This window comes from Canis lupus, chromosome X (assembly GCF_011100685.1).
Source record: "Canis lupus familiaris isolate Mischka breed German Shepherd chromosome X, alternate assembly UU_Cfam_GSD_1.0, whole genome shotgun sequence".
In the NCBI taxonomy this organism is placed as follows: Eukaryota; Metazoa; Chordata; class Mammalia; order Carnivora; family Canidae; genus Canis; species Canis lupus.
In genome coordinates this window covers 11,163,829-11,179,370 of record NC_049260.1, presented here as the reverse complement: position 1 = coordinate 11,179,370, position 15,542 = coordinate 11,163,829, and the positions used below count along the sequence as shown (strand labels likewise).

General features: G+C 36.8%; 1 protein-coding gene across 16 annotated transcripts in view; it reads left to right on the top strand.

Moving 5' to 3' along the window:
* Window positions 1–15,542, top strand: part of FANCB (FA complementation group B) — a 459,601-nt gene that overhangs the window by 5,932 nt on the left and 438,127 nt on the right. For 15 of the 16 annotated variants that reach the window (XR_005386142.1, XR_005386146.1, XR_005386147.1 and 12 more), the window contains exons 4-8: window positions 3,121–3,255; window positions 6,167–6,330; window positions 7,138–7,592; window positions 7,712–7,949; window positions 8,471–8,789. Coding sequence is in view for 1 of the 16 variants with exons in the window: in XM_038586855.1 (XP_038442783.1) it covers window positions 3,121–3,255; window positions 6,167–6,330; window positions 7,138–7,592; window positions 7,712–7,949; window positions 8,471–8,882 (1,404 nt within the window). In the remaining 15 variants the exon portion in view is untranslated. Of the gene's footprint in view, window positions 1–3,120; window positions 3,256–6,166; window positions 6,331–7,137; window positions 7,593–7,711; window positions 7,950–8,470; window positions 11,653–15,542 lie in introns of those variants that run through there. The other variant, XM_038586855.1, reaches the window with a different exon arrangement.

Below are 15,542 nucleotides of genomic sequence, written 5' to 3'. Positions count from 1 at the left end.
GCCAGGTAAGTGTCTTTCTTTGGCTCAGATCATGATCTCAGAGTACTGAGATCAAGCCTCACATCAGGCTCCCTGCTCTACTGGGAGCCTGCTCCTGCCTCTCCCTCTGCCTGCCTCCCCCGCTGTTTGTGTTCTCTCTCATTCTTTGTCAAATAAATAAATAAAATCTTAAAGGAAAAGTCTCCCTAACAGCTTAAAAAAGCTGAAAATATAAAAATAAATTATCAGGCCAAACTAAAGGCTGGAACCCAGAGAGAACCCAGAGAAACTGATGCTACTTTTGCCTTGGGAGCATTTGTGTTTAACCTAAAGCAGTAGTACTCTAGACAGCTGACAGAAAGAAACATAAATTCCTCTCTCAAAATGCATATTTTATCCTAGGCTTCTTATAAATCTCACAAGCAATTTTTCAGAGAAAATGAACCACTCACAGATTAAGCACATAAAGAAATAAGGCATCATAAGCAATTATTCACAGGAAATAACCAAATAGCATGTCTATGAACTAAAAATACATTGAAATAAAAAGTCTCATCAGAGGAGTTTAAGAGTTGACTTAAAGAGATGCAGAGCAAAGAAGCAAACCAAACTGTGTTAGAAAAAATTACTCAGAAGGTAGCATAGACATAGAATGAAAATAAACACACAGAGAGGGCAGGAGCATATGGAAGTGGTGAATAAGGGATAGTTGGATGTCCGTTTTGTTTCACGTATCCACATGTTATCACTAGTTCTCAATTTAGATAAAAATACTTCCAAGTGTTAGAAGGGCTTTTGTTTTATTTTCATTTCATTTTTTAAGATTTTATTTATTTACTTTAGAGAGAGGGAGCTTGAGCCATGTGGGAGGGACAGGGGAAGAGGTATAAGCAGACTCTCCGCTGAGCAGGGAGCCTGACATGGGGCTTGATCCCAGGAGCCCTGGATCATGACTTGGGCCAAAGGCCGATGCTTAACCAACTGAGGCATTCAGGTGCCCCTAGAAGGCTGTTTAGAGATGAACAAGTCTACACTCTCTCCCCCATTTTACATATGAGGAAACAAATAGCCAGAAAGGTTAAGTGACAGGCAGAGCTAGAACCAGGGTCTGTTTCACTGTTCTTTCCCCAACGGAATTTATTTTCCAACTGGTTGGAACCAGTTGGAGGGGAAAAGAGGAAACCAGGATCTTGGAGAAACTTGTACATATGTACAGAATATTCACAGCAGCAATGTTTGTAATAGTCCATGCACGTCTGGACATAACCCAGATGCTCCTCAGTAGGAAAATGGAGAAGCGAGCTGGTATGGTCATGATGGAATACTACAGAGCAATGAAAGTCACAGCTGACAGCTACTAGCGACAAATGAGATGACTCTAAAACCTAGCACATACAAAATGACTCTATTCATAAAAGGTTCAAGAACAAAACACAAAAAACTAAAAATATTCTTTAGGACATACAATGATAGTAATATTATGAAGACGAACAAGGAAGTTACCTTAAAAGGCCGGGGTAATATTGCCTCCATTAGAAAAAGAGAGGTTCGTGACCGAGCAGCACCCATAGACAGTAGACTGCGTATGGTTACTTGGGTGTTGACTTCATTACTAGTTTATAGACTGTTTTTGTATTATGCCCTCTTCTGTATATATGAGAGAGATCCCAGTAAAAAGACCAACAAAGTAAGATTTGGTGTCCTGCAGTGCAGTATGCTCCTGTATTTGGTTTGGGATAGGTTTTATTTGTTTGTAGATAAAGAAAGCATTCCTTAATAGAAAATTTCTGGAAAGGTAAACAATCTATTGGCTCTGCAAATGGGATTGAGGGTCTAGAAAGAGAAGTTGAGGAGTATTTTCATGCTGTTTAAATATTTTGCCATGTGGTTATTTTTAATGTTGTATAACAAAACTTCACAACATGGAACATTTAAGTAATCTAGTGATTCACCATTTAGTCCTGGAGTGGGGTGAGGAGCGTTTTGAGGAGAGTAGGAAAGAGAGAACATGGATAATTTTTGAGGGTGCCTTCATTGACAGTGTGCCCACATATCCCTCTCTTCTACTCCCTACCCCTCCAGCATTCTCCCATTGGGCTCTCCCCCCTCATGTGTACAGCTCCCTTTCACAAATTACTCAGCAAATGAGTGTGAATAATGTGGAGCCCACAGAAATAGGTCAACAGATGAAGTTTGAAAATATTAGCTAGACATTTTACATATTTTGTGCAATTGAAGTAAGGTATAATTTAGTCTTCACTTTCCAACTTCTGTTCACCAATACGAAGGAATTTACCTGACTTAAACTGTAATTTGAAAGAAAGGGATTGAAAAATAGGATGCATTTTGTGTTTTCAATCTAGAAAAGATGTTAGATTAAGAGCTGGATTAATACTTAAACAGTCTCAGATATCCATCTGAAATGAACTGCTTCTGTCAGTTCAATGACATGGCTTTATATTTTCAGTAGCAAAATACATTTCATGAATGTTTCATCCTTAATAGTGAAATCTGTTTATCTGGTATAATAAAAGGAATGGATTACTCTCTGCCCAGTTTAGAGCAAAATTTTGTTTGTTTCTTATAGTTAAGAGTCCACCCAGGCACTGAGTATATTAGCATAAAAATAAACTTGTGACAGTTTGGGTTTGGGGGCTATGTGTTATCTTTAACATTTGCTATAGATGTTATATGAACAGGATTTCAAATAGTATCAAGTTAAAAGTGACCATTTCTACTCATAGTGATTTCTTTGCTTTTGGAAGCAGAAATTGTTTCAACAGCAAGAAAAATAGTTTTCCTGTAGGGGTAGGAGTGTTGGTAGGCCTTGATTTTTATTCATAGTGATTAGACATCCATATTCGTATCGATTGATTACTTAATTCAATGGTGAAATGCGTGCTCATACATTGGCATTCTTGAGTTTGATACATAAACTATTGTAGTTTCTTGCTGTATTATTTTCCTTTATAATTACTTAAAATTTATAAATAAAGTAGTTTTGCTCTGAGAAGTATTTTCTGCTTTTCTATGGAAAAATGAATTAATAAGCAAATTTGATGAAAATACGTTCTGAATTAACAATATTGTCAGGTTTCATTTAAACTGTCTCTGGCAATGGTTTTTCTTTCTACTTTACAGGTTGGTTTGGCTTCTGTTCAGGAATTGCAGCAGCATCTCTTGGTTAAGGAAAAAATTATTTCAAAATCTTACAAAACTTTAATAAACCTGGTTCGAGGGAAAGATGATAGTACATCATCTACAAGTGCAGAGAAGGTAAAATTAATCATGTGACCATTTTATCATTTTTATGAATTGGAAATCTACAAGCTATTAAAAATTTACTTAAATTGGAATATTTGGATATTTTAGAAAATGCTACTCAGTGGATCCAAGAAGCAAAGTGGCAGGGATTATAATGCTGGACTTTTACGACTTGAAAATATTGGATTAAGGAGCCAATGTTTTACCAATTTGCAAATTATTCTATAGGATATTAAAATCTCAGTTATCGGGAACCTTGGGGGAACAAGTCGTCTTGTTCAAAAGATTTAACTATTAAACTTTTTTATTTGTATAGTTTGCATAGCAATTATCCCTAAGTGAATTATGTATTTTCTTCTTAAACAGAATATGCAGAACATTATTCAGCCTTTTATTAATGAATACATAATTTCATCAGTATTATAATTGTTCTTTTTGTCTGTTGCAGTGTTCATTTCTAAGGGTATTTATTCCTCTAGTTGAATTGCTATGCTTTTTTAGTGTTTATATCTGCTTTTTATAATTTTATGCTTATTTTCCTTGTGGTTGACCAGAATAAGAACTCTTTAGGTACCTTGCAAGTACCTTGCAAGTACCTTGCAGTTGCTTATGTCAGTACAGTAATGTAGAAAGTTAGCAAAGCCTCCCTCGACTTCATAAAAAGTAGTGTTTAGGCACATTAATTCCATACAGAGAAAGACAACATAGCAAAGTCACAAATCAAGAAAAGCTGGCATAGAGAAACTTGATACTACATTTTTTTCCTTCAAGTCACCTTAGTGCCTAGCTCTGTATTCCTTGTAGATTGATTGTTCTTATAGCAGTCTATGTCTTGTGTCTATATTTTTAGTCTTAGCAATATGAGGACTTGGATCCAAAATATGATTCCATTAATGTAAGAAGCATGACAAAGGTACATCATGTTGCATTTCTATATTACATTTCCAGTGTCTTGGGAAAGCTCATGAAAGTCATTGTTAAAAGTCTCCCGTTTCCCTTCTCCACTTACCCCAACTATTTTGCCAGTATTATTATTATTATTGTTATTATTATTACTATTATTATTATTATTTTTAGACCTGGAGAGAGAGGGAAGGAGGGAGAAGAGGGGCATAGGGAGAGGGAGAGAGAGAATCTTTTTTTTTTTAATTTTTTTATTGGAGTTCAATTTGCCAACATATAGCATAACACCCAGTGCTCATCCCAAGTGCCTCCCTCAGTGCCCATCACCCAGTCACCCAACCCCCTACCCACCTCCCCTTTAGGAGAGAGAGAATCTTAAGCAGGCTCCATGCTCAGTGCTGAGCCTGATACAGAGCCCAACATTGGGGCTCAATCTCACAGCCCTGAAATCATGACCTGAGCCAAAATCATGAGTTGGATGCTTAACCAACTAAGCCACCCAGACACCCCAATTTTGCCAATATTAAAAAAAGGGGAAGAAATGTTTAAAAGTTTCTGTACTGAAACTACTGTGTGCAAGGTACTATTTAGGGCTGTTTACATGATTATTTTTAAAAATTCTGGCAGGGAGTAAAAATTTCCTTAGGTTTCAGATGAATGGCCTGCCTCAAAGCTCACAGCTACTGGCATAGGAAGTTGTTTAGTTCACTAGAATGTAAGTGCCCATATCTTTTTTCAGTAATTACTATGTAGAGGGGCAGTATTGAGTAATGATTTAGTTAGAGGATGGGCTCTGGAACCATTCTGCTTTGGTTCAGATCCCAACTCTGCTACTTGCTAGCTATGTGACTTTGGGCAAAGTTCTTAGCTTCCTTTATTTTTTAATTGGTGTTCAATTTGCCAACATATAGAATAACACCCAGTGCTCATCCCATCCAGTGCCCTCCTCAGTGCCCGTCACCCAGTCATCCCCACCCCCCGCCTACCTCCCTTTCTACCACCCCTTATTTCGTTTCCCAGAGTTAGGAGTCTCTCATGTTCTGTCTCCCTTTCTAATATTTCCCACTCATTTTTTTCTCCTTTCCCCTTTATTCCCTTTCACTATTTTTTATATTCCCCAAATGAATGAGACCATATAATGTTCTTAGCTTCCTTGTATTTTGTTTTCCTTATCTGGAAAATGTAGGTAATACTACCAACCTAGGGTACTAGGGTTTTTTATGAAGGTTAAGCTAATTGAATCACAAGCAGCATTAAGAACAGTGCCTGATACATAGTAAGCATTCAGTAAGTGTTGTGAATTATGATTATTGCTGCTCCTCCTTCTACCATGTCTATTGTTTGTTATTATAAATCCATATGTGTGTAGAAATGAATGAGTATGGCCTGGACTTTTAAGAATACAGTTTTAGGGCAGCCCTAGTGGCTCAGCGGTTGAGCACCTACCTTCGGCCCAGGGCGTGGGCCTGGAGTCCCAAGATCAAGTCCCACATCAGGCTCTCTGCATGGAGCCTGCTCCTCCCTCTGCCTGCCTCTGCCTCTCTCTCTCTGTCTCTCAAGAATAAATAAATAAAATCTTTAAAAGAAATACAGTTTTACCCATAATTGGTCAGCAGTCCAAAGATAATCAGTTTTATTCATACAAAATTGTACAGTTATAGGCTTAGTATAAGTCACTTTAATAATGATTGGATTATTTTCAGCATGCCTGGGACACATGTCAGATTATTTTTCAAGATGGATTCCCAGCTTATGTGCTGGCTGGCTCTGTGTTGGATACCCTATCTTGTTTCCAATCAGGTCGTGCTTCTTAAGCTGAGTAGATAGTTATTACATATAAGTTCTATAAATTTTGTTTTAGTGATTTATATATAATCTGTAATGTAAAATATTATAGAGGACAATTTATTTTAAGATTTGTAAGCTCTGAAGCCTAAAAGCTAACTTACATTATTTTTGTCGTTTTGCCACATTTGGTAGTTTTTTGTTAATCAGTTATTAAACATGTTTTTTCTATAAGGCACATCTTGTTACTCTTTGTGGTAAAGAAGAAAATCCTGTCTGTACCTTTGATGAAAAGATAGCAGACTGTTTTCAAGATTCAGAACAGCTAGTAGAGAAGATATGGTATCATGTAATAGATGACAGTTTGGTTGTTGGAGTGAAAACCACATCTTTGAAGCTGTAAGTATCATGATAGCATTATCTTGATGGTCTAGAACAGCACTGTCCAACAAAAATATAATGTAAGCTACATAAATAATTTTAAATGTTCTAATTAGCCATATTAAAAAATATAAATAGAAACATGAAATTAACTTTTACAGTTTTATCTCAAATATTATCATTGCTGAGGGATAAACAATGTTTTATATTAAAAAGCAGATTTTATTCAAATCTTTTAGGGGAGTATAAAATGCAGTTTTTACTTTAGAGTCATTTGCGTTCTAAACTATGACCCAAAATAAACTCATTAAAAGTTTAACTCTTGGGGATCTCTGGGTGCCCTGGGCATTGATCCTGGAGTCCCGGGATCGAGTCCCACATTGGGCTCCCTGCATGGAGCCTGCTTCTCCCTCTGCCTGTGTCTCTGCCTCTCTCTCTCTCTCTCTGTCTCTCCTGAATAAATAAATAAATTTTTTAAAAAAAGTTTAACTCTTTAACTCCTTTTTTCTTGTTTAAAAAAGAAGGGGTAAAAACCTATCTTAAAAATAAAACCTAGCATTATTTTACCATTCCTTTCTCTTAAGAAAATTATTTTCCTGAAGTTGAGTGTATTTAGTGTTTTTGCTTTCCTATTTCAAGAAAAGTGCTATTACAGGATCTTTAAAAATGTGTTTGGCTTATACACTTGATTCTCTGCTATACTCTATGCTTGAAACGATGTTTATTAGGAAAAGAGAATAAAATGTTGTTTGTGTAGCATTTAATCATCCCTTTGATTTTAAAGAATGAGGTTTTAGACTCAACTCAACTCTGAATTTTTTACAGGTCCCTGAATCATGTGACTTTATCCCTGTTAATGGATCAAGCTCATAGCTCCAGCTGTCGGCTTATTAAATGTCAAAATAGGGTGATCAAGTTGAGTAGAGAATTTTTCCCAGCACCATGCTCAGTGCCATGTGAAATAGGATCAGAATCCAAAAGGATCAAGTTGACTGTTGATAGTGAGGAAGAGGGAAAGGAAGAGGAAAAGGAAGAGGAAAGCTTTGTTTGTGAACAGTCATCTAAGAAAGAGTGTGGACAGGTCATTACTGCTGTCACATCTCTTTCACCACTTTTAGCATTCAGTAATTTTTGTTGCACCGTGCTGCTACAAATTAGGGAGAGGGAAAATGGTAATTCTTCTGAAGATCATTATATTCAGTGTGGCAGACTTTTTTTAAGTCTAGAAGATCTTTCAAGTAGGCAATACCTGCTGATATTTCCAAAGAAGAAACCTATAGGTAATTTTTGTTGGTACTTTTTAATATACCTAATTGAATTAGAAAATTTTAAGAACTCTTTTTATTTGATAATGAACAGTTAAATGACAGAGCTTGTGACATGTTTTTTTTTTTTATAGAACACGTGGAAGATCTCTTTGCACTTCTCACAGCATTTAACAGAACTTGTTTTCAAATCACATCATCCAGCTATTCCCTGACTTCAATGAAGATGTGGCTTCTAGAACACATGAAATGTGAAGTAATCAAAGAATTTCCAGAAATTTGCTTTTGCAAAAGGCCAGGAAGTTTCTATGGGACACTCTTCAAGTGGAAACAAAGAACACCATTTGAAGGGAATTTAATAGTCTATTCCAGGTAATGCATATCAAATTGGAATATGTTCGGAGAACTTAGTGCATATGTGTTTGGTCCAAGAACCATCTCCACAGTAGAGATCTGTGTCACTGTGGAACATGTCCAGGTCATTGCCTGGTATGGCATCAGTGAACAGGTGGCCTCATGTGGAAACTAGAGCTGTTTTAACTTGTTGTTTGTTTTTGACTTTTTTTGTTGTTGTTAATTAGGGCCTAATAATTATTTTACGATTTCCACTCACCTTTCCCCTACAATGACACTTTTAAAAAATATAATATTAATCTTATTACTCAGAGAAAAAATTTAATCAGGAAGCAAGTGATGAATGTTAACTGACTTGGTATAGGATATGTACATTTGATTGCTATAGTCTGAATAATATCAGAGATCACATGGATGCATTATTGATTTTATTCATGATGGGAGGGTTTATAAGTGAGTATTAATTATTATAGTAAGTTGTATACAACTGCTTTGTGCTGTCCTAAGTTTTATAATATTGTGTTTGTTTTTTTTTTCAGGAATCAAACAGCTTTGTTCCAGTGCCTTCATAATCTCATCACAGCTCTCCCTATAAACTGTTTCTTCAAAAACCTAAAATTAGGAAGTGTCGATTTCCTAATTGATCGTTTGGCATTAACTTTGGAGAAGGAATTGGTTACCCTTGGTTCTCTTTCTTCTGCCTTAGTTAAGGTTGGAAACAACTTGGTGCAAAGTTGTGAAGCAAGCAAAGAAAAGAGTAGTGGTGTGGCGGCTTTATCAGACAGAAAGGAAAACATCCATCCCTACAGAAAAGAACTTCAGAGAGAAAAGAAGCAAACGTTGGGGACGAACCTAAAAGTGAGTGGTGCCCTTTATAGAGAAATGACTTTGAAATTAGCTGAGGTTCAGCTGAGATCAGACCTTGCTGCACAGAAACTGGCTGGTTTATAATTATAATCTTAATTTGATTATATTTTAAAATATGTTTTCTCTGCCAGGACATTTTGGTTCCACATTTGTTTTCACTTTATATTATATGCCTCCTTGGCAAAAATAAAGATCGAGGCTTGTAGAATTATAGGTAGCAATGCCCAAAATAGCATGCCTTAGAGCAGCAGTTCTCCGCTGGGGACATTTTGCTTTCCTTCTGCCTCCACCCCTACCCGGGGGCATTTGACTGTATCTGGAGACTTTTTTTTTGGTTGTGAGAAGTAATTGGGGTTGGGGAGGGTAAGGTAGGGTGCTATTTGCATCTAGTGGGTGGAGCCCAGGAATGCTGCTAAACATTCTGCTGTGTGCAAGACAGTTCCCACAGCAAAGAATGATCCTGCCCAAGATGTCAGTAATGCGGAGGTTGAGAAATCCTGCCTTAGAGTTACCACTTGAGTGAAGGCAGAATTGATCTAACATTATTTTGGTCTAAATTTTCAAAAAACTTAAATAGTCTTTTTATTGTATCGTATTTAGTAAAACCTAGTATAAAAAAATTAGCTTCAAACAGATAAACAAGGTTGTCAGGATTCACAAGTCTCTGTAAACATGCAGCTCCTGTGGAAATTAATTGCAGAGCATCTGGGTGAGACCATTAAAATGAAAGTCTTTGAGCCCAATTTTAATTTAAATTTTATTAGAGAACTTCTCTGAAATTGTGTAAGTCTATAGGAATATGAAAAATTTTAGGGCATTTCTCTGAAAAGCATATTTCTTTCAAAAAGCTAGGCATGCTGCATAGGCCAGTAGTTGAAAAAAATTGAAAATGCCTTTAAGCCATTTGTAATTCTAACCCTAGGCAAAGCTAAAATATAGAATTCTAACTAAAATAACTTAAGGTATATGATGCTCCTTAGGGACTGAGAAATTTAAAAATAAGTGAAAATTCACTTAACAGTTAAAAAGTGATTTTTAAGGGGTCCAATGAGACATTTCAAAGGGGTAAAAATTTAACCTATTCTTTTTTTGGAAAAATAAGAATTCTGGAGTAATAGGAGAATGTCAGGAGAGGGGAAGACACAAAAGGATATAGGCCAAAAGGAATGTTTCTGATTCTTTTTGCTTTAAAATCCTTAAGTGAGATGGAAGTTTTGATCTGAGTTGAAAGAAAGAGATGATTATAGAAAGTGGCATTTCATGCTTGCAGCTCTGAAGTGCTAATTCCTTCCATGCCTTCAAAATGCTCGTACCTAATGATCTGGTGATGCAGATGGGGTTTAGAAAATACAGGTTATTATTTTCTTATCTTGCTTTTCATGATTGTCCATATACTATGCTACCTCCTGTTTTAGTAATCCATTACAAATGGAGATAGAACTCTATTTCCTTGAAATGTCAATAGAAAAGATTTCAGAATTTCTGGAAATGGAAATGGTATCATTTCAGGATTAATTATAGAGATCTGGAAGCAGTATGTGTCACTCACTAGGTGCATTGAAACTGCTTGTGACATGTTCTGAAAGAACAACCATGTGTAAAATACATTTTAGTTCCTACAGGAACTAAATTGAAAAACAAGGGCAATCAAAAAGTAAATAGAATTTAATTGTAATAGTTTATCTGTAGGAAAGTTAGGATAATACAAAAAAGCACGTTGCATATTTTTTTTTTTACCTATAAAGGCAACCAAAAAGTATTAATCTATATACACCAAGTAACCTCTTTGCAAGTGAGTTTTGTACTCCAGTATATTTTTTCTACTTACTACAAACAAGAAAAGCCAAAGTTGGAAGGGAATGATGGCCTTGCTACTCTCTCATGATTCAGTAATGTTTGCCCATAAGCACATTCCTCTGACCACTTTCCTCGTTATAAATCGGAGCTTACCCTCAAAAACATGCTTCTCTCAAATCCACACTGAAGTGAAAATGATTTTTGTTTTAGAACAGAGCATACCACAGTTTTCAGGCACAAAACTTTCTGTTGTTCTCCTAATCCCTTAACTAAGGAATGTGTGCAAGTCAGCTTAGGTGTAGTATATATGTACCATTTATTGATTGCCAGCTCTCTGCCAAACAGCTTGAAACACATATACACACAAATATCCATATCAATACATATTTATGGTGACATCCTTCACAGCAACCCATAAAGTATAATTATTAGTATTGTCCCCGGTATGAAAAAAATGTTAGACAATTTAAGGGTGCACACAAGCAAGTTAATACTATATACACTTGTTACAAATATTTTCAAAATGTGCAGATCCTTTTAGAATTCTAATAATATATAAGTGAATCTTTTATTGTCCTGGTAACATCTCTTTATACAATATAAAACTGAACACTCAGTTTTTTCCTAGTCTTAGGAGAGGTCTAATTAACATATTTCTCTGCCTGTCCTTCCCAATAAAGGCAAAAAGAAGTCAGCTGTCCAGGCTAGAAAGCTGTGTAAAACTTACTTTCTCTCTCTCTCTCTCTCTCTCTCTCTCCTAAAACTTGAACAGCACCAGATACTGAGAGGTATCCTTTCTCTTCCTTATATTCAAACTTGTGGAAACATTACTATCCATTCTAAGAATTTGAAAATGAAAACTATTTCTTAGGTAACCCCATCTGGAGAAAGTTACGCTTTTACTGCCAAAGCTAGTATGGTGTAATGGAAAGAATGCTGATCCATAAACTGTGTACCTAATTGAATCCTTTGGTTTGTTCTGTTTTCCCTTTTTGGGTTCCCTGGATCTGTTACTTGAATTGCTTTCTGCCTCAGCAAAATAGCCCTGTTCTATAAACCCTTACCGTGTTGAGTATCTTTGCTGTGCCATTGGCCTGGCCACTTTCTGGGTTCTTATTTCAATAATCCTGTCTTGCCTTTTTCTTCAGTAGGGTAGCAGGCACTGTCAGATAGTGAGGGTCATAAGGGCAGGAAGTCAGAGACCTGCTGTGCCCTCGCTGTTCCCATTTTTCCTGAGCTATGCTTGTGAATAGCTACACTGGATAGAAGTGCTTATGTGCACAACTGAGGTCAACATAATGGTCCTGAGTTCAGCTAGGAAAGTTATTTAGCATCTCAAACTTTATCTTTGCTTCTGCATGTCCTCACAGCAGCCGTCACTTACCCCAAACGTACAAGGAGGGTTATGGGCCAGAAAAGCGTGCCATTAGTAATCAGCTAAAACATTTAGTGCTACATAGCCAGTCAGAAGTGGGAAAGAAGTGAGATGCATTCTGTTGATTGCCTTTTCCACATTGATTTCTTTCTTTTCTTGTACCTGAACTCTCATTTTGTTCAAGAAACTTCTTCCTACAGCTCACATGATTGGGAAAGTAGAGCCTATCCTCAGTTCCAGAGCTTAGTCCTGAACAGTATGAGCCAGTTACAGTAACACATTTGCTAGCTCCTATTACTGGTCTGGGGTGAGCGCCAGACCTAAGTTGGGCCTAATGGGACTGAGGACCTAAAACAACTTCAGATTTTGGTGAGGAAGAGGCTCTTCCTGTCCTGCTGGAAGTAGGTGGCCCTAATTTAAAAATCACGGGAAATTAGGCTTTAGAATGAATCTGACATTATAGCCTACAGAATTGTTTTATTGTGCAGCTATATCAAACCTAAGTCCAACCCTTTCCTGGAACTACTTATTACATCAGGAAAAAAAAATTCCCTCTAACAGAAATCAAGGTTTTCATTAATTGTACCTGAAAACATTGCTCACTGCTAGACATGGGAAAAAGAATCCCAGAGGAAAAAAGTGACTGTTGGACATGTGAGCTCCCAGGACAGGAACACTTTACTACAGAAACAGGACGCTTGTACTTATTACTCGGCCTGCCCTGAAAGAAGAGTGGAGAAGAGGTACCTACTCCTTATCCTGCATACACCTTTCCTTTCTGGGCAGTGGCTCCCTGGCTTTCCTGGTTTTTGTTTTTGATTTTTTTTAGTTTAAACTCAATTTAGTTTGTAACTGATAGTAGTTTATATCTGAGATAAGCTTTAATTAAAAAAAATTCTTTTTTCTCTGTTCCTTAGCTTAGCTTCCCACTCTAAAATTCTCTGAAATGTTTGTTGTTGGTAGGGAATCACTGTAGTGGAGAGTGGAATTCCAGGAAAAGTTGTAAGCTGTCTAGCCTAGAAAACTTAGATCTTTATTCCATATGAGTACTACATCACCTGAGAAGAAAGGGAATGGAATTCTATTTTCTTTTTTAACTGTTGCCATGCTCTAATCCTTCCAGATGATGTGCCAATAGAAAACATTTCACCTCTTTCAAAATATCAATGGTATATAAAGTGGAAGGGGTTATGGAGATCTTTCATTCAGTCATGTGTTTATTGATGTTTCATTGAATACATTGTCATGCTCAGGTATATAAGCAGGTGCTGGGGATATAAAGATGAATATGAAACATTTTTAGGTTTTAAAGATCTTGAAGTCTTAATTGGAGAGACAGTGACAAAGAGTTGCATGCTATACTGAGATAATTCATACAAGTATACCTAGGGTTCCATGGGAATACCCTTATAGGGCACTGTGCCCATTAGGGGCACCATCTGAGAACAAGAGGTCTTAATTTAGGGGAACAGGACTTTCTGGGAATCTGATGAAAACTAAGGGTATTCATGCTGGAGGTAGCTGTGGTTTAAAGTGGTGTTATAACAGAATTTTGCCTGATTCAGGGATCATCTGACAGACCTGTTCATGCCACATAAAGAAAGGTGCAGAGAGAAATGTATACACAACGAAGATTAAACCCGAACACTTGGTTCAGTAAAAAGCAGTCTAAAATACTTTAAATCATGCAATTTTGAAATACTTAATTGATTGAAAAACTGTCTTTATTATATTGGTGAACCCATAATTATACCCAAAACCCTTTGAATTTTTTAATTTTTACTTTTTAAAGGTTTATTTATTAATTTTATTTATTAATTTTAGAGAGAGAGAGAGAGCACTAGTGGGGTGGGAGGGCGGGAAAGGGCAGAGGAAGAGGAAGAGGGAGAGGGAATCTCAAGCTGACTCCCTGATGTGCACAGAGCCTGATGCAGGGTTCGATCCCATAACCCAGAGATCATGACTTGAACCGAAATCAAGAGTTGGACCTTTAACTGACTGAGCCACCCAGGCACCCCTCCAAAACCCTTTTATAATAAAAAGAACAAAACAAACTTGTTCTGAAAATTAAAATAACATATCCATTTATGTTAAAGCAAATAATTTCCTTAAATTGACTATCTGAATGATTTTGCCTATATTATTGCAGTAAACACATAACATCAAATTTACCATCCTAACCATTTTTAATTGTACAGTTCAGTAGTGTTAAGTGTATGCACATTGTTGTGCAACAGGCCGCTGGGACTTTTTAATATTGCGAAACTGAAACTCTGTACCCATTAAACATAATTCTTCCTTCTCTGCTCTTGCTCTACACTAATAAAACTCAGCACTGATTGTACATAGGAATCACTTGAGGACTTCATAGAATGATTTGCCGATCCTACACCCCACCCCAAAGATTCTGATCGAGTTCTAGGTTCTGCCTTGGGCCTTGGCAAAGGTGTGAAAGCTCCAGGTGATTCTACCATCCAAGGTTGAGCGCTACCACTTTACTAGAAGCAGCAAATTAACTTAACTGTTTCAGGGGGCATAGCTTCACAGATTTTTCTTTGTCAATGCATCTTTCTCTTGACAATTTAATAACCCATTGTTTCTCAAGCTTTAATGTACATATAAATCACCTGGGGACCTTGTTCAACTCTGCATTCTGATTCAGCAGGTCTAACAAGCTCACAGATGACGTTGATGCTGCTGGTTCATGGACTCAACTCATAGTTAAGGGTGATAAGCCACTCGATAGCATTGTCAAAGTCAAGGATTTTATGTTGGGGAAAATTCAAGTTTTCAAATAGTTTTGTTGTCAATATATTGACATATATATTGACAACATATTGCCCATATATTCTCACAGTCTGATGGGGTTTTTTGAATGGATAAATACAAAGTAATCCATCTCTGCTGGCATTGTGCTTCTGTTGATACAAATTCTGCACAGAAGTATTGCATATATTATCTGTGTTCCAACATCTTTGGTGATGAAAGGAAAACCAAAGGATACATAAAACTCTTATTTCTTCTTTGACATTTTCCAATTTAGGTTATCTTCCATGCCTAATATCCATAATCATTGTAGAAGGATATCTTTTCTTTAATTCCTAACAATGAAAAATTACTCTGAACACTGAAACAATGGAAAATGATTATACACTTCCTAATGATACCCTTTATCCATTAGGACTTAGAGTGAAAGAATACTCAAATTTACCGGTGAAAGAGGTGTCCTGGTTATTATAACTGGTGGGTGGTATGCAAGCTTGAGTCAGTTTGACTCAGCAGCTCAGCAGGATATCAAGGATGTTTTCATCTTCATTCTAAGGTTGGCTCCCCACACAGTGCAGAAAGGCTGCAACACTTGCAGAGTATACATCTGCACATCACTCCATTCAGAAAGAGCTTACAGAAGATCGAGGAACCTTCTTTTCCAAAGGAAAATCTTGCCTCATGTCGTACTGCCCACATTTAGTCACACATTCAGTCCTGAAATTGTCTATGGCCATTTGAATCCCCTATATGGATTGGCTTAGGCCTGGGTTGTGAGAGGGAGACTTTTCACTGTTTACTACTAC